At 37.7% G+C, this 27187-nt stretch overlaps 1 protein-coding gene across 1 annotated transcript in view; it reads right to left on the bottom strand.

Annotated features, from left to right (window-relative positions):
* The window catches only part of CC2D2B (coiled-coil and C2 domain containing 2B), an 81120-nt gene that overhangs the window by 17019 nt on the left and 36914 nt on the right, over positions 1-27187 (bottom strand). The window contains exons 16-28 of the mRNA XM_058671769.1: positions 25573-25750; positions 22222-22372; positions 20853-21000; positions 18666-18795; positions 17432-17635; positions 15080-15172; positions 12118-12209; positions 10953-11123; positions 10137-10233; positions 9851-9960; positions 5416-5512; positions 1513-1611; positions 3-185 (exon numbers count right to left, since the gene is read on the bottom strand). Of these exons, the coding sequence (XP_058527752.1) occupies positions 3-185; positions 1513-1611; positions 5416-5512; positions 9851-9960; positions 10137-10233; positions 10953-11123; positions 12118-12209; positions 15080-15172; positions 17432-17635; positions 18666-18795; positions 20853-21000; positions 22222-22372; positions 25573-25750 (1753 nt within the window). The remainder of the gene's footprint in view (positions 1-2; positions 186-1512; positions 1612-5415; positions 5513-9850; positions 9961-10136; positions 10234-10952; positions 11124-12117; positions 12210-15079; positions 15173-17431; positions 17636-18665; positions 18796-20852; positions 21001-22221; positions 22373-25572; positions 25751-27187) is intronic.

Here is a 27187-nt window from a genome sequence, read left to right as displayed (position 1 = left end):
ACCTTATCTAGTTTTGGATTGCAAGTGATATGTGATATTTGTGGTTCAATGGTAGCAAAAATATTTAAGAAGATACATTCTTTTAAATTCTGTCCAACACAATCTTCCTTAGGAGATATGTAAGTCTTACTCCAAGTATATCCAAGCAAAACTGATGGAATATTTACTTGAAATGTTCCACTAATCTAAAATGGTACATTAACACAATAGGTTATGCATACTGAAAATGAACACCAGTGAAATACATAATATCCCAGCACAGTATTCTCTAAACCAAGCAAAACATGTACATGGGTACATGGGCATCTACTAACAACTAATAATAATGATGATTATAAGGGCACTTTGTGGTAGGCACTGTGCCACCTGATTCAATCATAATAGCCAACGGAGTACATGCAATCCTCATTTCTATTTACAGGTAAAGAAACTGAGACTCGGGACACTGAAATATTTGTTCAAGATTGCAGACCTGGCGCAACAGCCTAAGTACCAAATCCTCACCTTCTGTGCGCCGGGATCCCATATGGGTGCTGGTTTGTGTCCCAGCCACTCCACTTCCCATCCAGCAACCTGCTTGTGGCCTGGGAAAGCAACAGAGGATGGCCCAAAGCACTGGGACCCTGCACCTAGGGGACCATGGGGGACTGCATGGGGACCCAAAGGAAGCTCTTGCCTCCTGGCTTCAGATCAGTTCAGCTTCAAAGATCCTTCTCTCTGTCTCTGCTTCTCTCCGTAGATCTGTATTTCCCACAAAAGTGAATAAATCTTTAAAAAAAACTGTGGGACTAATGACAATAGTGCCCCCACTTTGAAGCCCATATTAACATTATATTATGTATTTGAAAGAGTGACAGAAAGGGAGTGAGATTTTCCATCCACTGCTTTGCTCCCCTCCATAGCCAGGGCTGGTCCAGGCCAAATCCAGGAACCACAAAACCAATTCTGGCTTTCCGCATAGGTGTCAGGGATCCATGTACTTGGGCCATTTTCGACTGCCTTCCCAGGCACATTTGCAGAGAGCTGAATTTAGGTGTAGCAGCTGGTGCTTGAATCAGCACTCCAACATGGGATGTTGGTATTGCAAGAGGTTTAGCCTACTGCATCATAATGCCAATCCCTGATGCCCTCTTTCTTGAGTACCTCTGTGTCCTGAGGAATGTCATTGGGGATTAAGAGATGAGGGAAGCCTCATCTTTAATAACTTTAACTCCCAAGGATCTTTACTTGTAACACATTTTCCACTTACTCCATCCTGACTTCCATCTGCACATTATGAAGCACGTCTATTCTCCTAATATACATTCTCTCCTCTCCTACCAATAACCTGTCAACAATCATTAACATGACTGGTAGTGGCCATGTCAAACAAATATTCTAATATAAGATCACTTCAACTGATCTACTTACCTGCTAAACATTGGATATGATTCTATGAAAACAGAGCTTCTATTAGTCCATTAGTGAAAGATCAAAACTTAGAATGATTAACAAAGAACCACTCTCTATTACCTCAGATTGTTGCAGAAGAGCAGAAAAAGGAAAGGCAATGGATCCAAGCCAATTCTTTCTTATATATAAGTGACTACTACAGCTCTTGAGGCAGTGATCCTATCAAAATAAATAATTTTATCACTTAATATGTGACAAGTAGTTTCACAAAAGTATAAAAATCATTCTCTTAATTTTTAGAAAGAAAAAAAATAGGTAAAGGGAAGATACATTTTTTATTTATTTATTTATTTATTTATTTTTAATTATTTATTATTTAACTTCAGTAATTACATTGTATTATGTGACACAGTTACATAGATACTTGGGTTCTCCCCACCCCTTCCCAAACCCTCCCACCATGGTGGATTCCTCCACCTTGTTGCATAACCACAGCTCAAGTTCAGTTGAGATTTCCCCATTGCAAGCGTATACCAAACATAGAGTCCAGCATCTTATTGCCCCGTCAAGTTCAACGAAGATACATTTTTTTTCCCAAACTTCTTTGAAAAGAGCTCACTAGTTAAAGCACAAATAATGTAAAGTTGTGAAGTTTATGGCATACATATGAATTAAATGTATGAGAACACTAGCACAAAATACCAGAGAGGAAAATGAATACGCTACAATATTCTGTTCTACCCCATATGCACAGCAGTATTTGCAGACTGTGGTAAATTAAATAAAACATGATAAATTGTGGAACAATTCAGAAAATAAGGAAGTAAACAGTGGACATAAAATGGAATTATAACACTATCTACCCAAAAGAAGGTTAGAAAAGAGGATCAAAAGAAACAGTTAATGGGATAAGAATGAAACACATTGGAAGATGGAACTCAGCCATAATTAGACAAAATGTAGGCAGAAAGGCAGAAACACATTAAAAAGCAGAAACAAAACTATTGCTGTCTATAGAAAATGCATGTAAATATAAAGACAAGTTAAATTTAAAAAGCTCTAAATCACATAAGCTAGAATGACTATATAAGAAGGGCATCAAAAATTTGTGGAACAGTAAGATTACAAGATATTATGAACTTTTTTAAGATTTACTTATTTTTGGAAAGGCAGATCAGATTTACAAACAGGAGACACAGAGTAAGCTGTTCCATCTACTTCACAAATAGTGGCAAGGGCCAGAGCCAGGAGCCAGGAGCCAGGAGTTTCTTCAGGATCTCCCATGTGGATATAGGACCCCAAGGCTTTGGACCATCCTGCTGTGCTTTCCCAGGCCATAAGCAGAATGGAAAATGTGGCAGCCAGGACATGAACCTGTGCCCCTGTGGGATTTCTGCACTTACAAGGAGGGTATTTAGCCATTATTTGAACAGAGCCTTTTATGTATCTTTTAAGAGTTATGATTTTGCAATTATTTTTCTTTTGTAAAGATTTATTTTTATTAGAAAAGTGGGTATATAGAGAGGAGGAGATACAGAGAGGAAGATCTTCTATCCGATGGCTCACTCCTCAAGCGGCAGCAACGGCTGGAGCTGAGCCAATCCGAAGCCAGGAGCCAGGAGCTTCTTCCAGGTCTCCCACAGGAGCAGGGTCCCAAGGCTTTGGGCAGTCCTCGACTGCTTACCCAGGTCACAGGCAGGGAGCTGGATGGGAAGCGGGGCTGCTGGGATACGAACCGAACCAGCGCCCATATGGGATCCCGGCACATTCAAGGTGAGAATTTTAACCACTACGCTATCACACAAGGCCCGATTTTGAAATTCTTAACCAAGCCTCCCTAATCCCCATTGAGCCATCACACCAGGTTCTTTCCATTTAACACTCCCCATGTTTTTATCACAAAGCAAACATAGGAAATAGTGTAGTGGTTCAGATGCCACTTGCGGTGCCTGCACTCTGCACTAGAGTGCCAGGTTCAGTTGTGGTCCCACTCCCAATTGTTTTTTTGTTTACTCTTTTTTTTCCTAACTTCCTACTAATACCCACCCTGGGAAGCAGCAGGTGATGGCTCCAGCATGTGGGTCTCTGCCATCCACATGTGGAGACAGATTGAGTTCCTGGCTCCCAGGCAATTGCAGAGTGAATTGGTGGATGGGAAGTTTCTCTATCTCTCAAATAAAATAAATAATTAGCTAATTGATCGCTTTTTAAAAATGAAGAAATATAACCAAGAATAGAGATTTTTTTCATAATGATAAAGAAATTAAATTCATCAAGGAAAAACACACCTCCATAGATTTATGAACCTAATAACTATTTGAAAATACATAAGGCAAAAACAGGGCTGAACAATGTGATACCAAAAGCAAGCTGATAAATCTAACTTCATCAAAATTTAAGCTTTTGCTCTTAAAAAAGAGTAGTAATATAAAAAGACAAACTACACACTTGGAAAAATATTTGCAGGATGTATATTTATAAAAGACTTGTATGCAAATTACACAAAACAATCTCAAAATTGCACTTGATCTTCGCCAAAAGGCCGAGAAGTGATGCAACCTCAAAATTGAATAAGAAACCATATCCTTATTTTGCACTTGACCTTAGCCAAAAGGCCAAGAATTGACAAACACACTTATTTTTAAAATAAAATATTTGTATAAACATATAAAATAGCTATTCTGATAATAAATCATTAATAATGAAGTACTAAGGAAATGCAAATTAAAACTGCATGAAAAAAATCATATACCTAGAATGACTGTAATTTAAATCTGACCAAGTATTTTTAAGAATGTGAAAGGACTGGAAGTCATATATTACTGATGACAGTTTTTAAATTAATTTGTGGAACAATTTCTTGAACATCTAATTACCATAATATACAATAATTTCATCCCTACATATTTATTTTTTTAAGTAACTTTTAAAAGATTTTTTTTTTCATTGCAAAGTCAGATATACAGAGAGGAGGAGAGATAGAGAGGAAGATCTTCTGTCCGATGATTCACTCCCCAAGTGACCATAACGGCTGGAACTGAGCCAATCCGAAGCCAGAAGCCAGGAGCTTCCTCCAGGTCTCCCATGTGGTTGCAGGATCCCAAGGCTTTGGGCCGCCCTCGACCGCTTTCCCAGGCCACAAGCAGGGAGCTGGATGTGAAGCAGGGCTGCTGGGATTAGAACCGGCAACCATATGGGATCCCGGTGCACTCAAGGTGAGGACTTCAGCTGCTAGGCCACTGTGCCAGGTCCCCTTCCCTATATATTTGTTAAGAGAAACAAAAGCACTTGTATATACAGAGATATGCAAAAATGTTCAATAGAAAATGTTATGATACTCAAGAAAGGAAAATAACCTTAATGTCTGTCAAAACGTAATTACATAAAGATGCATGTTTACCAATGGAATATTATTATGCAATTAAAACTAATGAACTAATAATTGCAAAACAATACAACATGGATAAATCTCAAAATAATTTTCCTAAGTAAAATAAACAGGATCAAAAATTAACATTCCATTTCTACAACATTTCTAGAAAACATAAACTATAGGGGCAGAAAGCAAATCAATGGTTGCCTTGGGTGGGAGGCAGAAAGAAGGAGACATGCCAACAGGGCAGGGGAAAATTTTTGAAAGTATTTGATAGGATTGTTTTATCTTGATTGTGAAAACAGTTTTATGGATGTCTACATATGTTGAAACTTGTCAAATTACACACTTTAAATAAATATGTGCACATTATTACACCAGGCATAAAAGGGACAGGCATTTATCATCACAGATGCATTTTGCACTGGTACTACCCTGCAATTAACTTCACTTTTAGAAACTTAAGTTTTTCACTCAAAACCAAAAAAAAAAAAAAAAAAAAAAAAAGATGGAAACGAATCCCCAAATCCATTTCAGCAAATATAGATACTGCATCTAAAAACAAACATACAAATTCTGACTTTGCTGGCTTATTCAGTTTGATCTTTTAGAATTATTCAACATTGATTATTTCAATTATTATACCTTACCTCATGTTTTTCAACCATCATTTCATCAAAAATGTTTATATGCACATAATCTTTTATTTCAGATAAGTTTGAGAAGCTATAATCTTGTCCTGGTGAGCTACAAAAAAAAAACACACTTAAATGTTTAATTTTTTTAGTATCAAATTAGTTTTGAAGAGTATAATCAGCTCATACCAGTCCTGAGTTTTATAAAGTATAAGCTAGGAAAAAGCCACATCTTTGAAGATCGGCTGTTACCTTTCATAAAAGCCAGTGTGCACTTCGTATTTTATTTTACATTCAAGCAGAAATGGTTTCACTGCAGTTATCTTTTACAAATTATCTGAAGTATGGTACATTAAAAGTTTCCAACGAGGGCCTGACATGTTAGCCTAGAGGCTAAAGTCCTTGCCTTGCACATGCTGGAATCCCATATAGATGCAGGGATTAGAACCGGCAGTCCCATTTCCCATCCAGCTCCCTGCTTGTGGCCTGGGAAAGCAGTAGAGGATGCCCCAAAGCCATGGGACCATGCACTTGTATGGAAGTTGTGGCCTCCTGAGGAACGAATCAACAGATGGAAGATCTTCCTCTCTATTTCTCCTCCTCTCTGTATATCTGAGTTTCCAATAAAAAAAAAAAAGTCCAACTAAAATTCTTCTACTTTCTGCTAATTCACACATTTAATTAAAATGCCCTCTTGCTCTCAGTTATATGTCTGATTATTTAACTGCAGAGTCTATTATCCTTCCCACACTTATTTTCTCCAACAGAAATTTGGATAGGAGGATATGTTTAATTTTAATTTTTAAAGTTGTTTCTGATGGCTTATTTGAATAGGAACATTTTATTTAATTACTTATTTTACTTGAGAGGCAGCAAAAGAGCAAAAGAGTTCTAATTTGCTGTTTCATTCTTCCAATGTCTGCAGTGAACCGGGCTGGACTGGGGCCACAGCCTGGAGCTTGGAGCTCAGTTCAGGTCTTTCATGTGAGTTGCAGAGACCCACTACTGGAGCCTTCTCTGTTCCCCAGATTCTACACTGGCAGAAAGCTGAAGTAAGGCACAAGACAGGAATGGAACCTAAGTACTCCAAAGTGGGATGCAGTATCTGAACTGCTAGGCTAAATGCCTGCCCCTAACATTTTAGAATTAGCTACATGGGGAAACTGAAGCTCAGGGAAGCTAACTAGTTTACTCAAGATGATGCCATCTCTAAATAATCCAGCTCTAATCTGGACCCAGTTCTTTCTGACTCCAAAGATCATTATTGCTTTACTATATAATCGCCACTGACATTATCTGTTAATGTTTGTTGCTTAAGATAGCAAGTATTATTTCAAAGCACAACCAATAGTTTCCACAACTTTCTCAGACCCACTGCAAGTGATAGCTGAAAATGCTAGATAGATAACAGTTTAAATTGTAGTCCTTATATTTCTAATTGATAACATGCTGACTCCCTTGCTTTGATCCTCAAGGGTTTCCTTTCATGTTGAGATGGCCTTCGGCAGAGCAGGTGAGGTGGTGTCTATCTGCAGTGCCATGTCAGTAGAAGAAAGGATGACTGCCATCTTCAAGATATTTCTGAGCTTGTCAACTTGGTATGTTCCTTAAATTACCCACCTCCTGCCTAAATCTTCAATTTTGTATTCTCCTTAAATTTCCCTCAAATTTCACAATTCTTTTTCCAAAGTAGGGTTCATAGGGCTAATTACTATTTACTTACTATTCAATTTATTTCATTTCTATGCCATTTTTTTTACCTAAATGTCATGAAGATAGGAATGGAGAATAAGAGTCTTACATTGGAGGCAGCAAAAAGTAGTAGCTGGGTGATTTTGTTGAAGCTGAAACTTCTGATCCACTTAGTACCACAAATGTGCACTAAGTTCATTTCTAAAGCTTCAAGGTTAGAAACACCCCTTACCCTTCTCTTTAGTTTGTCTTTAGGTTTATTTGTCTTCCTTGCTACTTTGCTTCACTTAATATGATATTTTTTCTAACACTAAATCTTATACTTCAAAACTTTACAAACATATAACCACATATAGGAGGATTTTAAAGAAATTTGTAGAAAATGAAAAGCTATGCACAGATTTTAATTTTTTGCACTAAATCTTACACATGTATATTTAAAATATTTATTTATTTGAAAGGTGGAGTTGCAGACAGACTGGGAAAGAGAGAAAAAGAAGAGATCTTGCATTCACTGGCTCACTTTTTTTTTTTTTTAAGATTTATTTATTTTATTACAAAGTCAGATATACAGAGAGGAGGATCTTCCGTCCAATGTTTCACTCCCCAAGTGAGCGCAATGGCCAGTGCTGCTTTCAGGAGCTGGATGGGAAGTGGAGCAGCCGGGATTAGAACCGGCGTCCATATGGGATCCCAGCGTGTTCAAGGAGAGGACTTCAGCTGCTAGGCCATGCCGCCAGGCCCTCACTGGCTCACTTCTGAAATGGCTACAACGGCCAGGTCTGGATCAGGTCGAACCCAGGAGACTAGAACTCATTCCACTGCCTTCCCATTGATGGAGCAAGAAGGAAAAGAAGGTCTAAAATTCCCCACCACTTTGCAGTCTCTTGCCTCTGTGACTAAGAGCACTCCATTGAGAAACTTCCAATCACTTCCATCCTTCCTTAACCAGCTTAACTCCACCTCAGCCTTTAAGCTCATGCCTGTCCAGTTTACAAAGCCAACTCCCACAAAACAACTCCATGCCAACCCACTTGGTCCTGCTTAATGTCCACTGACCCAAAACTTAAAAACAGCTCTGGCTGTATAGACAACCAGCCTGCATGAAGGCAGCGCTCCAATCCCCACCAGTACTGGGTCATTTCAGGTATGTCTCTGAAGCAACCTGCTTTGGCTCTGCAATTTGTGGTCTGTTTCTTTGTCCTGTTCTGTCTCTGCTTTGTCTTGCTCTTATACTCTTACACCTAGGTGTATCAGGAGACATCTGGATCACATGGGATGCTAAAACTACCAATTGTGGCTTAATGCATTGTGACACAATGCTGGTCCCCAAAATTATCTCTTAATCCCACTTTTAAATGAATCTTTAGAAACTTTTTATAAGCAAACATATATGAAATTATGCTTGATATTTTACAATGTAATCAATTTACATTTAAACCAATATGCTCATGCACAAAGAGCAAACATATATGAAATTATGCTTGATATTTTACAATGTAATCAATTTACATTTAAACCAATATGCTCATGCACAAAGAGTAACGTCAACAAAGCATGTATCAGATTATAAGGCAGAGCAAGAAGTACAAGGTCTAGACAGGCAGTCTAATAGCAAGGATATGTGTAGAAATCTAGACAAACATTGAATATACAACTGTGCCAGGACTGAGTCTGGAGGAACAAACTTGATTTCTGCTAAAAGAAGTATCCAGTTTCTAAGTTAACAAAATTCCAAGGTATACTGGTGCATTATGATGCTTTCCTCTTGGGGTAACAGCATAAATAGGATCTCATTTTTATTGCAAATCTCAGTTTGGGGTTGGAGTTTCCTTGCAAATCTCAGTTTTGAAGTGGTGGCTAGGATATGGTAGCCTATAAAATTCCATCATATAGATGCAAGTGATTATGTCAGTGCTTCTGAACATAAATAGCATTGTCTTTATCTGTTTGAGGTCCTATAATTAAGTACCTGAATCGAGTTAGCAAATAAGGACCAGAAATGTATTTCTCCCAATTATGGAAGATGGGAAGTCCAAGGCCAAGGCACTGGCATCTGGTGTCTACTGAGGGTCTCCTTGGCAATTCATCAGATTGTGGAAGAGCAAAAAAAATAAAGAGAACAAATGCTATATCTTCATAAAGCAGAAAAATACAAGAGGGTGAATCCACTCCTGTGAGCCCTTTTAACTATAGTATTAACTTATTGATGAACATGTGTCAACACTGCTGCAATGAGGATTTTCCAACATACACATTTTGGGAATATATTCAGACAGTGGAAGCGTGAACATGGGTGAAATACTCAAAATATTTAACAATTAAGTAAAAATACTGAGATTGCAAAATATGTAAATATGACTCAATTTGTAAAACAGAAGATACATATAAGTAAATAACTTTTGGGGTAAAAATTCTATGAAGTGAACATATAAAAGAACAGAGAATGGTAAATATAAATTCATGGTTGTTATCTCTGGGGAAAAAGAGGGGAAGCAGTTAGGTAAGGCACAGTAAGCTGCTTCGGGTATTGCTAATATTTCATTTTTATGATGCATGGTAGACACACAAATAATCAGTTTATCATTTTTATTCAAAACTTGTGCCTAAATAATTGTTAATTTATATATTTGAAGTGGGAAGTCAAGAGTTTTTAAGCCTCAATGAGTCATTAATTTTCATAAATGGTTCAAGAAAATACTTTTATTGTTGTTCTCTTTTTCAGAAGCTACAGAAATAAAAATGGACTCCAGCATACCTAAAATCTACTTCAATTTCTTCATTCCAGCATGGATGAGATCCACTTGCAGTACTGGTTTGGTATACAGTGTGTTGAAAAGAAACTTCTACAAATGGGTTTACAGTATCCTGAAACATGTAAAAACAATGACTAGATTTTTTGTGGTATTTTATATAGTTAATAAGGGTAGAAAGCTAGGAAATTGCTTGGCAACTACATTCTGGAGAATAAATTTGAAGCTGAAGAAATAGAGAGGGAGCAAACATAATCAATACTATTCTTTATAGAAATGTCAAATACTTACCTCGTTTAAGATCTCATCTGAGGCTGTTGATTTGATTGTTTCTTTATGTCTGAGGCGAGATATGGATGACATCAAATAAGTAGGCATATCCAGAGCTCTTCAAAAAAAAATAATAGTGAAAAATACATTTGAATGAGAGTCTTTTTTTGATAGATGTGGGTACATTTTTACTGTTCTTGTGAAGAAATACAATTCAGTTTCTCTGGATCTGACTGTTGGCTTTGGATTGTCATAGCATCACAAATGATTAGAGCTGTGCATCTGACAATTTCTACCCTGGAAGAGTGTTCCTAAATGCTGCACTATGGGTTGGATCTAGTCTATGGTAATATTTTAAGAAATAGTCAGCAAGAGGAGAAAAGATAAAGCAAACAATACTTTGAGAATATTTACTTCATATTTTGGTATTATAATATTCTTTCAATTATAATGATTATAGAAAATAGTGATAATTTTATATGTCCCTGTTTTACAAAATAGCCTCTGAAAATGTGCATTTATTTTGAAAACATTCACTAGATGAATAAGGCTACAGTTTGCAAAATAGAGGTAAAACCATTGACAAGCGTTAGCTGTAGTAAACAATAAGCAAAATATTTTCATAGGTACAATTTGTAGATTGTAGTAAGCACAATTGAGTAAGAAGAAAACATGTAAAACACAAGACAAGGGAGACCTAGCATTATGGAGGTACTTGGGAGCTAAATATGCACTACATACAAATCACACGTGACTATTCACAAGCAGAATGAAACGGACATTTATCGCATTTAAAATAGATCTTTTGAAACTGAAAATTGGTATATATTGCCTTACCTACTAACTGTTGTTTTCCTGGTGGGAATATTATAGGCTCTTAATATTCTGACAAGAATCTTAATATCTCCATTGGAGACTGTCTGAGCTGTGACTTTTTTTCTTTCTTTCCTCTGAGGCTTTAATTTTCTTCGTGGCTCCACAAACTTACAAACTGCATGTGTCAGCTGGCTGAAGAGTGAAAAAATGAACAGTCCCATAGACATAAAATAACATAATTACATTACTTGTACATAAGCCACATTAGATTTCAGCACCCTAAACCCGTTAAAACTGTATCGGTTATGACAAGAATCTGAGTGGCCTTCAGGGATGTTTCCCAGAGAACTTGGCAGCCCTGCTCTTGCACCTACTCCTGAGATGCACAGAAACTATAAGGTGAGAACTGATTCAGTTTAGCAAAGGTACCTCCAACTGCTGCCTGTACCTTTCAGCACTCTTGGTCAACTGAAACTCTTGGTTTGCAAGGGAACCTCTACAGTTTTAGCATGTGATGCATCCAGCAAAAACTTGTGCAGGGGACCTGGTGCAATGGCTCAGTGGCTAAATCCTCACCTTGCATGTGTTGAAATCCCATCTGGGTGCCAGTTCGTGTCCTGGCTGTTCCACTTCCTATCCAGCTCCCTGCTTATGGTTTGGAAAAGTAATGGAGGATGGCCCAAAGCCTTAGGACCCTACATCCATGTGGGAGACCCAGAAGAAGCTCCTTGTTCCAGGCTTCGGATTGGTTCAGCTCCAGCCACTGTAGCCACTTTGGGAGTGAGCTAGCAGATAGGAGATCTTTATCTCTGTATCTCCTTTTCTCTCTAAAAATGCCTTTCTAATATAAATAAGTAAGTCTTAAAAAATTGTCCAGTAGCATTGTCAGGACAGGAAAATCTTACGATAAAAAAATGGGAAAAACGTGTTCCTTTAACTTTTCTTGTTTGTAATAAAACATCAGTACTGTATGAAAAAACCCCTTAAGAAAGTGTACAACTGAAAGTATATCATGAAGATATTCCAAAATACAACTTTCAAATAAACAAATGTTTTAAAATCATTATATATCTCTTTATGCTCTTACACTGCATCTTTTGACTTACAAGTTAACATAAAAGTAGAGAAAGTGGAAGATTCTGAAAGAATTAGCTTACAGATTTTTATATCATATTTTTGGTAGTACCTTCCGGTTACGATTTCTTCATAATCAGCCACAATATCAGACAAGTTAAATTTGCTGATTTTGACAATTCTTTTCATTATCAACCTTCTCATCTAAAAAAATAGATTAAACATGAGTTCACTTTTTAAAGTTAAGTAGTTACAGTGCTAATTGTGCCACTCTATTTTACTCTTAATTTTTGCAACTATTGAACAGAAAGGGAGATTAGATCAGTGAATATGGTTCTGTTTGCTATCATTATTAAAAACAGTCCTCCGACTCATATTGTTAGAAAAAATGGGCCAGGCACAGTAGCCTAGCGGCTAAAGTCCTCTCCTTGAACGCACTGGGATCCTTTTTGGACCCTAGTTCTAATCCACAGCTCTCTGCTCGTTGCCTGGGAAAGCAGTTGAGGATGGCCCAAAGCCTTGGAACTCTGCACCCATGTGGGAAACCTGGAAGAAGCTCCAGGCTCCTGGCTTCGAATTGGCTCAGGTTTGGCCGTTGCGGCTGCTTGGGGAGTGAACCATCAGATGGGAGATCTTACTCTCTGTATATTTGCCTTTCTAACAAAAATAAATCTTAAAAACAAAAACAAAAAAAGCAAGTTCATTTCTTCATTTTTTGTCTTTTAGAGTTCATTTCATCCTAAATTCTTTGCTCTCACATTTTTTCCCATATAAGCCACATTAAACCTAACCAGAACTAGTTTTCACCGAAAGATACAATTTCCCTGTGAATCCACTTGTGAAATAGTAGTAACATAGATGAATCTTAATCTGCAAATTCAAAGAAATTGTTTCTGAATGTTCTTTGAGTCTATCCTATTCTGACTTTAAGTTTCCATTCTGTCAGCTTGGTAACAAAGTTAGTGCAGGGCCAAGCACAATGGCTTAGTGGCTAAATCCTCGCCTTGCAGGTGCCTGGAGTCCCATATGGATGCTGGTTCATTTCCAGGATACTCTGCTTCCCATCCAGCTGCCTGCTTGTGGCCTGGGAAAGCAGTTGAGGACGGCCCAAAGCCTTGGGACCCTGCACCCGCGTGGGAGACCTGGAAGAAGCTCCTGGCTCTGGATTGGCTCAGCTCTGGCTGTTGCAGCCACTTGGGGAGTGAACCAAAGGAGAGAGGATCTTTCTCTCTGCATCTCCTCTCTGTAAATCTGTCCTTCCAATAAAAATAAAATAAATCTTAAAAAAGAAAATGCATAATATAGTATTTTGTCAAACTTTTAGATATTTGTCCAACAAATTGATAGGAATTATATGCTACTATAGCGTTAATATTTTGTGACTTCTTAAATTTACATAAATGAAGATGAACATCTTTCTCTGTTGATTACTGTTATGGCCTGTGCTTATTTTCCTGCTGGACTACCTTTTCACTTTTTATTTGTGGAGCTATTTAGTTTAGCCAATAAACCTTTTACTATAAACTAAACTAAAAATATGTTATCTTGGGCAATAATAAGACATAAAATATTTTTTTAAAAAGCCAGTGCTTGTACTGAGACATTTCCCTAAGCCCCTGCTGCTTGCAGGGCCAGATAATAATAAGATGCCTCAGTCTTGTAGGTGCAAACATTTCAGCAAAACATTATCCAGTACCTCTTAAGACTTCTGGGATCTCTACTGCAGTAACTACTCCAGAAACCTTACACATCTGTAGTTTTAATCCGTACTCCAGCAACAGAGAAGTCTTCATAAGGAATTGAAACAGGACCACACAACTTTCTTTAAGTGCCATCCCAGATTTCTGGATGTGTTTAAAAATCCTCCCTTAGCACTTTCTGATGATCTGTTATCCTCCCTCCTAGGGATTTCCATACACAAAAGAGAAGAGAGGGCATCAGACAGATACTCAGCAGTAAGAAAAGTTTTCTCTTTTTTTCAAGAAAGGAAACTCATTTTTGGAGCACATCCCATGTTTTCTTTTTTCTTGTGGAGATGATAAAATGGAGGGCCAGGATAGTAAGAAAACAACACTGCCCATGATAGAAGGGGAACAACAAAAGTGATCTCTATTTCTGCCACCTTATCATGGTACAGCATAACTCTCCAAGTTTTATCATGGGAAAGATAGCAAAGGAAACTCATTAGGTTATTTGCCAGTGACTTAAGGATAAGATAGAAGATCTTTCTATCTCCTTCTCTCTGCAAATGTGTCTTTCCAATATAAATAAATCTTTAAAAATGTCCAGTAGCATTCCCAGGACAGGAAAATCTTAGGATAAAAAAATTGGGAAAAACTTACAGGATAAGGACAGACTTCTCTGTCCCCATGAGGGATGTGAATGTATTCCTTAGATCTTTCCATGGCCCTTCTTGAGCCTTTTCAAATTTACCTAAAATGTGAAGGTAGTGCTATACAGCAAAAGCTATGAGAGGTTTTACTTTTACAGGAGTTTTTGCAATCACGTTGGTATGTATTTCTTATTCCACTAATCTCTCAAACATTCATCAACATTAGCAGCATTGGTCTGAGCCTCGGGGAAATACCAACAGAGTTCCTGATCTAAGCCTCTTGGAGTGCAGAAAGAAATCCAGAGATAAAGTCAGTGAGGCTGGGGCTTTACTGGAGTACTCTGAAAATATCTGCTGTTTGATTTTGCATCAAAGTGTATTTATTTCTCTTTTGTGTCTGCCTTCTGGTAGTTCCTTCATTTCCTGAAGTGTATTAGGCTATGGCATTGTGAGGCACTAGTGAAAGTGGGAATTCTGCCAGAACACTGGGTTGACATTCCGTGAGGACTTTGGGAAGTCTTTAACATTCATACTTAAACAGAGAAAGTTAAGACATGCATTAATGAGTTCACCGTCACTGAAGCAACACAACTGCAAAGAAATTCTGAAGAAAACTGAGGATTTCTTGGAGACTAGGCGACGAAGAGGTAGATGTGCCCATTGACATTCTGGTATGACAATACCATGCATCCACCTTATCAGTTTTCATAAAAGTAAATGCAAACATGGAAAATGTTATTACCCTTTTCAGAAAATCCAGAGAAGCAATTCTTTGTGCAGTAATAGAATTCACTTCTAAAATAGACGCATCTTTCTCTATCTGACTTTCATACTCCTAAACAGAAAATTAAAGAATTAAATTAGTTTCATTTCTTCAGTGTAACACAGAGTTTGGTCAGATATAATACAGTGCAACCGAAGTCTAAGTACTCACTGCGGTTCAGGAGGACACTGGCAACAGTAAGGCACTGAAAACAGAAAACATTTTTTTCCCCAGATTTCCCCATTGTGAATTATCTAAAAATAGTTATGATTTTGTACTGCTTGCTGTAGGATGATATTCATTCATCTTTTAAAATATAGTAATTATTGTGGAAAATATGTGATTGAGAAAACGTGAATGGTTGAGGAAGAAAATTCTTTGCATGTGTTTGCCTGAAAAATGCTAAAAACAAGTGCAAATGTTAATGTGTAGTGGTTAATAGCATCGGCTTTGTGGGTATATAGTCATGGGTTCAAATGGGCCATGCATTTACTAACCATGCATTTGGGGAAACTTTATACTTACTCCCAACCCCAATTCCTTCTTCAGGGACAACAACAACGATGCCTATGTCACATGGTTCTTTGTGAGGGTTCACTGACACAATATCTATATAAAATGTCTGGTGCATAGGAAGTCCTCTATATGTGCTGACTATAATCAGTAACTACATATTACATGCATAGTCTGGATAAATTATTTGTCAGGATTCTGCATCTGTACAACCTGTAATAAATTTGAGTCTGTTCTGTACATGTTTGCAATTAGCATCTCCACTGCACATAGAACTCACTAATGACTACATTAAAGGGGGTCAGTGCTGTGACAACGAAGGTTAAAGCTGATGCTTGCCCAGCATTCTACACCACAGTATTACTTTGAGGGCTGCTACTCTACTTCCAACCCAGCTTCCTGGCAAGCTATGTTTCTCACCAGGATGGAGTTCTGGCTCCTGGTTTAGGCCTGGTACAAGTCTTCTTATCTGTCCCTCTACGTCATTCTGTCTTTCAAGTCAAAAACAGGTAAGTCTTGGGCTTGGCGGCGTGGCCTGGTGGCTAAGGTCCTCGCCTTGATCCTATATGGCCGCTGGTTCTAATCCCGGCAGCTCTACTTCCTCTATTTCTCCTCCTCTCGGTTTATCTGACTTGGTAATAAAAATAAAATAAATCTTTAAAAAAAAACAAACAGGTAAGTCTTTAAAAAAATCTTACGCAGTTGTCCTATGTTCTGTCCTGCTTCTATATGTGTCTTGACCTCTGGCCAGTTAAGTCTGAGGCTTAATCCAGTAATTAATAGGTGTGTTGGGTCCCTTCTAGTTTGTACTCCTCAATTCTACAATTTACCTGAAATACTTCAACAGTTTGCATCAGCAGAAAAATTCAAATTATTGAAATATTTAAGCTAAATTTCATTCTGATTCTGATAAGCTAACAGTTTTTATAATGACTGAACACTGAATTTATTAAACGGCTTTAACCATTTACACAGGGAAGTAGGTCATTCCTTACATAATTCTCTTAATATGGTAAGTTATATTAATAGATCCCATAGTTAAATCAGTTCTGTGGCATGAAATAAGCCCTATTCTATTATTTTATATAAGTATATAAATTTACACAACACATTTTATTCAGTTTAATATTTTATCAGTAATTTTCCACCTATGCCCATAAGTAAAATGGAACTAAATTACTAAATTACTTTCACAGCGTAACTTCTTTATTATAAAACTGATTGCATGCTGGCAAACGTTTAATGACGGATTCTTTTGCAGTGGGAGAAGAAGCTCTCACTTCCAGTGTTTGTTGATTTTCAGCATAAATATCACAGAAGTAACAAATTTAAAACAACTGATATAAAACTGTTAGGAGGGGAATTGGATGATCTGCACAGTAGTTTCTCCGCAGCTGGAACCTGCCAGCCGCAAGACACTATCATGGAAAACTCTAATGCCTTAAAGATTCTGAAATTGAGATGTGCCTTATAATCAGTGTGTAACTTTACTGTGGTGGAGTTTCCCATGCATGCTTCACGAAGCTGATTTTAAATTGGAAATATATTTTATAACAATAAAAATACACTAGTTACATAAACATGTAGAATATGCCTAAATGATTTCAGTTGTTAAGTAGGAGCTTTGGATAACACTAAGTTGTAAAGTAAGGACTTTCTGGAATTTGGTAGTTCTACATATTTTTAATGCTTAAAGAAAATGGGAGAAAGGGAAAAATTTGCCTACAGATTATTAGGTTAAAAAATTATAACTCATTTAAAGCAACAAAATATTCACTATAGCATACAAATAACTATTTACAAATAGAAGTTAAGTACCTGGAAGACTGTATCTGGAATTTCTGTATCATAAGGGGGCATTTGCTGCAGAAGGAAAATCCCTAATTGACCTGCATTTCTAAGCTGCAATAACTGGAAACGCTTGCTCTTCCTCATTTCCTCCTCAGAAACAAAGTTAAATTCATCTTGCAGCTGCTCCAGACGGAAATATTTCGGAATTTCCTGCCCCTTATGTCTCATGTACTGTAATGCATAAAGATATAAAACCTTTTCTTAAAACATTAGGTTTTTTTAAAAAAGTTAGTTATTTCAAAACATTGTTTCTCCCCTAAACTGGGAGATGTGAGAGTGTCTACATAAGTAGGAAATGGAATGATTGAATCTGTGAAGGGATACAATCTGTTAAAAAAAATTACAGAACGTGTCTACTTCACTTCTGAATCTTTTCCCCTCCTGATTTACTCAGGTAATGAAAATATCTGTGTAGTGCACTGAGCTAAAATGACTAGACTGCTGCTTTGACTGCCTTAGGAGCTGAGACAGAATCAGCAAGTGGGAAGCTCTAATTTTGGGAAGCTTAGTTGTAGTGATCTAATTTACAGAATGCTTTATGCAACATGTACAAAAGTGAGTGGATGCTACATGAAAGAAATAACACTAATGGCCATCAATGAGACAAAGATTTACTAGCTTTCAAGAAAAGGCAAGACACATGAAGGAATAACCACAGTAACAGGCAGATGGAAATTTAAGGCAAGACATAAAAATTTCTCGGTGGTGGTAGGAGGAGAGGGACTGACAGGAGGGCAAACAATGAACACGAGTAACTGAGGTTACCAGAAAAGCACTGTTGGATGTTCATGGTGGATAGAGCGATGGCATAAATGCAAGTATGAAAAAAAGCATACTTGCTGTTAACAGAGCCATTTGCTTGTCTCTAGTGAGGAACAGAAGTGACTGGGTGATGGGTTAAGGGAAAGAGTGCATGTGAAGTCATCTAACAACATTGCTGGCCCACCACAGATGTATGACAGATGCTAGCCTGGAGGGTTAGCCTGCTGGATGTGCTGTGGGCTGTGAGGTAGTGGCAGAGCACCTGTTAACAGGCCAAAAGCAATCATTATTTCAGTTACTGGATTCTTATTTATCTTTGCAATACTACAAATGCACTGAAAACTATATCTGCAGTCCTACTAAGTACAAAATAAACAGCAAACTATGAGGACATTCAGGGTTAGAGCTTAGAAAATAGGATGTATGCATAGTTACTTACCATAATAAATTCTATTAAATCAGAATATTCTGGATTATTTGGATCAATTCTGATTTCATTTGCCCATTCAAAAAGCTTCTGTTCATTAACAAGCCATGGAATTCCAGGAATACCTCGTGCATCTATATTCCTTAAAACAGAGAAAATATTTTGTCCATTTTTAAGACAGAATACAGGTTGTACATCTATACACAGAGTAAAACTTAGCCACTGCTAGCATTTAAAAAATAAAACCTACCATCTGCTTGTATTTAAGGATAAGTTAGTAAGTTTAGATTCAGTATCTCTTCTGTTTTTTCTCATGTTGTGACTTGTATCATGGATTTTCAGTATTTATCATCCTTTATGAAGCAGTAATCTTTTTGAGGATAAAAACTGTAAATATTCCTCTTTGCTCTATTATCAGCTAAAATGCAGTATATACTAAGTAAATGCTGCTTATCGACTGTATCCTTTAAACCTTAAGCACAGGAACTTATTAAATATTTTTACTTCATAAAATGTACAATACTGAAATTTAACTAGTCTTTTTTATTGAGCTAAATCAAGAAAATATAATATATAAAAACAACCTTTAAGCTGTCTCTTTAAAGATGAAAAGGAATGAAAAAAATGCAGTGAAGTGGGTAGTCTGTCCCAGAGAGTATTTTGGTTTTCTTGTCTGAGACTGTCTTCCAAAGCTGGAGAGTTATAAAAGGCCAGACTCAAAATAATCTTAATGACCTTATTATCTATGGGCTAAGTAAAGGAAGAATTCAATGATAAAGATTTATTCAGTCATAAATTATTTCAGTTGTTTAATCCATTTACTGGAATTAGGGCTAGAAGATTCTAATACTCTTTTATTAAGCAACTGAAAAAATATCATATATTCCAGAAAATAGTCTTGACCCATACTTGATAATGTTTCAGCCTAATCAGATACACAGTTTTTGCCATACCTTTTTACTAGTATCTGTTCCTATTTCTATGGCATCTGAAGTTACTGTTGATAAAGCCAAAAGAGGTAAAGTTTGAGTATTCTTCTTTCCTGTTAGTCTCCATTGGACTGTTTGGATATCCATGCCATAAGAGATCTCTAGGACCGACACCCTTGACACCATCCTATAGCAAATTTTCCCTTTCCTGGGAATAGATTTAGCACAGACCTCACAGAAAACAGTGCTGTAAGTAGAACCTAATGTAAATGAATGTATTTGTGAAAGAAATCTAATTTTTATCCTTTTTTTAAAAATCAAGTTAGATTTCAATACAATCCCATACCTTGTGCTTCAGAGAAAATAAAAGGAAACTAAGAGCCTTGCTCCTATGGGTGTTCAGCTGTGGCGTGCAGTAAATTCATGACATCTGCATGAGCTCTCTACAACCAAATACCTAGTGAGCAATCCTATCTTTGCTCAAAACCACTCAAACACTTGAAGATCTTCTCCATGCAGAAAGAAAACTGGAAGTAGTGCAAAGAAGGAATGTGGAACTCTGATCGTTGCCTGTCTATTTTGAAATGTATGTTATTTCAGCCAAAAGAATCAAAGTTGGACATGGCCAAGAGAAAAGTACATTATTTAACTCTAAAGCTCTTCTTTTTAAAGATCTATTTATTACAAAGTCAGATATACAGAGAGGAGGAGAGATAGAGAGGAAGATCTTCCATCCGATGATTCACTCCCCAAGTGACTGCAACGGCCAGTGCTGTGCCGATCTGGAGCCAGGAGCCAGGAACTTCCTTCAGGTCTCCCACACGGGTGCAGGATCCCAAAGCATTGGGCCGTCCTCGACTGCTTCCCCAGGCCACAAGCAGAGAGCTAGATGGGAAGTGGAGCTGCTAGGATTAGAACCGGCAACCATATGGGATCCCGGGGCTTTCAAGGCGTGGACTTTAGCCGCTAGGCCACGCTGCCAGGCCCTAGAAATAAAATTCTTGAGAGTCTTGTCCTTTGCTTATAAGTCAAGGGCTAAGAAAATGCTTCTCTCATCATCCATATGGTCATAATTCAAAGTACTGGAGAAATACATTATCCTAGCTATAAATATACCTACTACCTTAATAGAAAGCGATTTAAGTAAAAAAGAAATCAACACCCAAATAAATGATTTCTACTGCCACTTGAGATTTTCTTCTCATACACATGCCTTTTGTGCAAAATTTTGCTGCACCTGGAATTATTTTTCAAACATGAAATCTATTACCTGCAGTAATCAGATCTCAAAGACTGTGACGTGGGTATCACAGGGGTACCATTTTCATCCAAGGACCATGACAAAGAATAGCTCAGCTTTCCTGATGTCAAAAGACAAAGTTGTTCAGTTCCATTTCCATCAAGAATAAATGGCACATCTGTTTACAAAAAGCATTAGAAACATGAACTTTCAAAAAAAAGTATGCAGTTATACCACATGCAGATTTTCCCCGACTCTCACTTATGGAGCCCTCAGGAACCCAAAGCAAGCTGCAGGCTGACCCCAGGTTTTTTATCTTAGTGCTCATCTCCCCCTCCAAGGTACCTCCACAAAAACTGTTTCAAATACTATCAGAGAGGAGACACATACTGAGCTGAAAATATAATGATGAGCATCTATTTTCTTCTTTTTAGACCCAGCAGTTTCATAACCATTATGTTGGTAAGTGATTCCAGCGAGAATGAACCATTGGCAGCAAACATTCGAAGGTAGACATGCTGCTCTTTGTCTCCATTCCCTAAGTCTTTGCTTCTCCTCATTTTCTTTCTCAAGTTCCAGAGTTTAACAACACCCCTTGAAAGTTTGGATGAGTTCCCAGTGTTCCCTAAAATTCTTGGAGTCCTGATTATTTTCTCCTGGGTCTCTACAATCTTACTTTTTACATTTCATCTGTACTAAACAGACTATTTATTCTCTGTTTTTTCCATGCTCTTTTGCCCACTTTCTTTTTTCTGTCTTTCCCTTGCTTATCACTCATGTGACTATAAATCTAAGCATTAAAGAGACACATTCTCTTACTTAAAAATAAAATCACATCTCCTTCCTTTTCATCAGCTGGGTACAAGAGTTTGCAAAAGTCCTAGGAATATGAAAAGGAATCTTGAGATGAAGTAGGAAAGAAAATGTTGCTAAAGGCAGGCTAATTTAAATGTAACTGCATGAGAGGAATAGAATCATTTGAAAAACAAACGTCCCTTCTTTCATCTCTCATTATGTCTGTCCCTCCTTCCTTCTTTTACTCCCCAGAAAGTTCGAAGACGAATCCAGTTATCCTAGAGCACCCTGGGTTTCCTGGAGGAGAGGTGGAGGCAAGAGCAGCGCAGCGTACACACTGCAGAGCACAGCTGTGTTCCAGCAAGCACACTGTTCTTTCCTTGGATAACCTAGGAAAAAGAGGTGCTAACTGAAAATTCCAGTTCCCAAAGATCTGATTCAAGACAGTAGTAATTAATCTCATTTCACATCTAAAAGCAGAATTGTATTGTTTTTTAACTGAATATTGTCATTATAGAAGTCAGATCTCATGTAAATCAGAGAAAGTATTTTGAAATGGTGCTCATTAAGAAAATGGGGTAGGGGGCATTTTTAATAAACTCACTGCTTCCTACTTCTCCATCCTCAGGTGTGACCAGCTGATCAGAGCTAAACTCCACATATTCCAAAACAGTTTTACCTTTCAGCTCTGTGCTGTTGGGTAAAGGTAAATATAGTTTTGCCAGCAAACTTGTCCTTTTACTGACTTCATAAACCTAAACATAAAAGAAATGGTAGTTTAGTAACAATACAAAATAGAGAACACATAAAGACTCTTAGTAATGTGCAATCTATTTTTATTCATTTAAAAATACTAGAATATGTCCTGGCGCAGTAACCTAGTGGCTAAAGTCCTCACCTTGCACACACCAGAATCCCATATGGGTGCAGGTTCTAATCCCGGCAGCCCTGCTTCCCATCCAACTCCCTGCTTGTTGCCTGGGAAAAGCAGCTAAGGACAATCCCAAAGCCTTGGGACCCTGCACCTGTGTTGGGAGACCCAGAAGAGGCACCTGACTCCTGGCTTTGGATCAGCATAGATCCAGCCATTGCAGCCACTTGGAAAGTAAATCACCGGATTGAAAGTCTTCCTCTCTGTCTCTCCCCCTCTCTATATATCTAACTTTGCAATAAAAATAATCTTTTAAAAGATGCTAGAATATAAAATGGGTGCTGTTCTATAGCTTTTATTGTAAGTGACTGAAACCCAGGTTGTATTGCTTAGGAAAAAGGGAGAGTCATTGGGTTCATGAAATCCAAGGATAAATTAGTATGCTACATGCATTGGGAGAGTGGGAAGTTACAGAAAGAGTGGGATGTGATGAGGAGACAGCCCTGCAGAAGCCCGCTGGGCATTAAACCCAGGTCTTCTGACCATATGCTGTGGCTTTCTACTAAAATTTCCTGTAAATATGCAGCTGTAACTATAAGTTAAAAATAGAAAAATCTTACTTCAACCTATAGTGTGTTGTTATTGCTTGGAGAAAACAGTGATATGTGCTCTAAGATGAAGCAAATTTGAGGGAAGACAATCTTCTCTTGAAAAATAAGAAAATATGACCATCTAAACAAAGACTGATTAGTCAAGAATGTTAAGAAAAAGGCAAGCCAAAGAAGTACACAAACTTCTCTGGCTTTTTAAAAACCTCCTTATAAAAGTGAATTAAAGGGTTGGCACTGTGGCACAATGGGTAAGGCATGATGCTGGCATTTCATATGAGTAGCAGTTCAAGCCCCAGCATTTCCACTTCCTTCTCAGCCCCTCATAATGAACATGAGAAAACATTAGGCAGTGGCCTGAGAGCCTCATCCCTGCCATCCACGTGGGATGAACAGGTGGCGCTCTTGGCTCCTGGCTCCTGGCTTTGACCTCACCCAGTCCTGCCTTTCATGGCCATTTGAGGGTGAACCAATGGATAGAAATCTCTTTCTCTCCTCTCTTTTCTCTCTCTCCCTCCTCCGAAACTGTGCCTTAAAAAATGTTGTAACAGAGTGAATTAAAGTCTTTGACAAAGGCAATCCCACAGCAGAAAGGCTTGCAGGACTTAATTAAAAAAAATTCTTACTGTAAGTAAACTAATGAAACACAGAAAATAAACTGACAAATATATTCAAAAGTTGAACTGGCTTTTCAAATTTTACACTTCTGCCTTGTGAATGTATTCAAGGTATGCAGACTGCGTTTTCTTTCAACTGATTCTAAGACCGCACGCTGGAGGTAAGATCCTGGACAAAGTAAATGCACTGAGGGGCCACACTGCATTTGTAGATTGCTGTAGGTAGGACAGACATTTTAACGATATTAATTATTCCAATCTATGATCAAGGAGTATCTCTACATTTTTTGTGTGTCTTTGATGATTTCTTTCATCACTATCTTACAACTTTCATTGTAGAGATCTTTTACTTCTTTGGTTAAATTTATTTATAAATATTTAGGGTTTTGTAGCTATTATGAGTGGGATTTTGCGTTCCTTTCCAATTCCAATGCCCATATGTCTTTCTGTTCCATAATTGCTCTCAGTAATACTTCAAATACTTTATTGAATAAAAGTGATGAATGTAAACATCTTTGTCTTGTTTCAGACTCACTATGACTTGGTTATTTGACATACTTAGCCTTCACAATTCTGAGTTATTTCTTCTATAACTAATTTCTTTAAGGTTTTCATTATAAAGATTCACTATCCTGAATCTTCTGAAATACTTTTTCTGCATCCATTGAGATGGGTTTTTGTTCTTCACTCTGTTGATGTGAATTATAACATTTATTGATTTGCTAATGTTGAACCACACTTGCATCTCTGGCATAATTCCCACTTGATCATGATATGCAAACTTTTTGATGCAGTGCTGGATTCTATTTATTTATCTACTGGACAATTTTTGCATCTATGCTCATCAAGAATACTGGTCTGTAGTTTTCTTTCTGTACTGTCTCTTTGATTTTGCTGTCACAGTGATGCTAGCCTCATAAAATCAGATTGGCAGAGTTTCATTGATTTCAATATTCTGAAAGTTTGACAAGTACTGTGGTTAGTCCTGCACACCCTCACCCTGCCCTACACGCTGGTGAGAGTTGCAGAAGGAACCTCCTCCAGGCTAGTCCTCCAGGCTAGTCCTCCAGGATTGTGTGCACTGCTGTGGCAGCAGTGGCAGAGGCAGCATCAGGCTTTGTGTCTCTGTTGTATTTCAGAGTCTCCATTCTGTCTGCAATTATTGTCGCTTTATTACGAAAGCTTTCCCTCAGACAATCTGTTGGAAATGTAGTTCTTCCCTCATTAGTTCTGATTGTTCTTATTTTGATAGGAAAGGCAGATTTCCACAGACAAAGACTGTTCATCCACTGGTTCACTCCCCAAGTGACTGCAACAGCTGGAGCTTAGCTGATCTGTAACCAGGAGCTTCTTCCAGGTTTCCCATGTGGGTACAGGGTCCCAGGATTTGACCCTTACTCCACTGCTTTCCCAGGCCACAAACAGAGAGCTGGATCAGAAGTGGAATATCTGGGACACCAACCAGTAACCATACAGGATGCTCATGCTTACAGAGGAAGATTAGCCAACTGAGCCATCGAGCCAGTCCCTCTACATACAGTACTGTAAACAACTGTTTCCAACTCATTTCTGAATGATTAATAATGCTGCACATTCATGGGTGGAAAGGAATTTAGCAGGAGAGAAATATGTGAAACCACGACAAACTAAGAATTCACAAAATACTACCTATGGTAAAAAAGATTATTGATTAATTATAAGCCGATTACTTATAAATATCTTGCCATCAACAGCTACTCACAGACATCATTTACCCATTAATATAAAGAAAATTCCTTACATATAATAGCAGCTAACAAGAAAATTTTAAATTATATATGTCATAATATAAGATACAAGAGTAAATTACAATAGCATACCTCTAAGCAAATGGTTTCAGGCCAATATATTAACTGAATATTGAAAATTTGTTGAAACATGACTTTAAAATCAATTTGCAGGGTAGAGACTGATGTGCAGGAAACTTGTTTATTATTGTAAAATATTTTAATAAAGTACTTAAGCTTCTCAATTTTTGTTCTCCTCTTTCGTTCATGCCTAAGAGTTAAATAAACCTCTAAATGACTCTCGAAAAACAGAACAGACATAAGATATTATTCTTTATAAAACATATTTTAGCCTTTTAGAGTATATGAATTTGGGAGAGAAAACAGTATTTTAAAGCCAAACAACACCTGTCCCTATGTGTATTTGAGTTTAACTTCTTCCCAAATATTTTAAAGAAAAATATGTATTCAAAAATAGAAAAAGAATTAAGTATCAAAGTGCCATAAATAATTCAGGCATGCATTTGATTAGCTTATAACTTAAAGAAATCACAACCATTATCTACCAGATATCTTAGGAAGTATGAAAACTTAACAATTTGGAATTCTTTCGTAAATGGGGATTAGGAGGCTTGGCTAAGAATTCAAAATTATTTCCTAATTCTTAAAAGACACATAAAATGCATGCACACACCAGTGGATGGGAGAAATGGGATATATGTGATGTCTGGTTTTGCATAAAATGCTGAGCATCGGGAAAAAAACATTTCACCCAAAGAGAAGCCACATCTGGGAAGAAATAAAGTTTGATTTGTCAAAGAAGTAAATTGTCCAGAGGGCCCCAATAATATGAAATAGGTTTTATGAGTTAACAGACCTTCAGTAAACACAGGCAGTAGTATAATCTGATTTATTTATTTATTTATTTATTTATTTATTTATTTATTTATTTATTTTTTACAGTGGCTTTAAGTCTCACTCATTTGTATACGAACAAAATTTATTAGTAAAGGGCCCGGCACAGTGGTCTAGTGGCTGAAGTCTTCACTTTGAATGTGCCAGGATCCCATATGGGCGCCAGTTCTAATCTTGACAGCTCTGCTACCAATCCAGCTCTCTGCTTGTGGCCTGGAAAAGCAGTCGAGGATGGCCCAAAGTCTTGGGACCCTGCAACTATGTGGGACACCGGAGAGCTCCTGGCTCCTGGCTCTGGATCAGCACAGCTCTGACCATTGCGGTCACTTGGGGAGTGAATTATCAGACAGAAGATTTTCCTCTCTATCTCTCCTCCTCTCTCCATATATCTGACTCTGCAATAAAAACAAATAAATTGGGCCCAGTGGCGTGGCCTAGCGGCTAAAGTCCTAGCCTTGAAAGCCCCGGGATCCCATATGGACGCTGGTTCTAATCCCGGCAGCTCCACTTCCCATCCAGCTCTCTGCTTGTGGCCTGGGAAAGCAGTCAAGGATGGCCCAAAGCCTTGGGACCCTGCACCCACGTGGGAGACCTGGAGGGGGCTCCTGGTTCCCGGCTTCGGATCGGCACGCACCGGCCTTTTGCGGCTCACTTGGGGAGTGAATCATCGGATGGAAGATCTTCCTCTCTGTCTCTCCTCCTCTCTGTATATCTGACTTTGTAATAAAAATAAATCTTTAAAAAAAAAACAACAACAAATAAATCTTAAAAAAAACTTATTACTAAAGCCAAA

The sequence above is a fragment of the Ochotona princeps genome, chromosome 13 (assembly GCF_030435755.1).
Source record: "Ochotona princeps isolate mOchPri1 chromosome 13, mOchPri1.hap1, whole genome shotgun sequence".
Taxonomy (NCBI): Eukaryota; Metazoa; Chordata; class Mammalia; order Lagomorpha; family Ochotonidae; genus Ochotona; species Ochotona princeps.
This window is presented reverse-complemented; position numbering and strand designations above follow the sequence as displayed.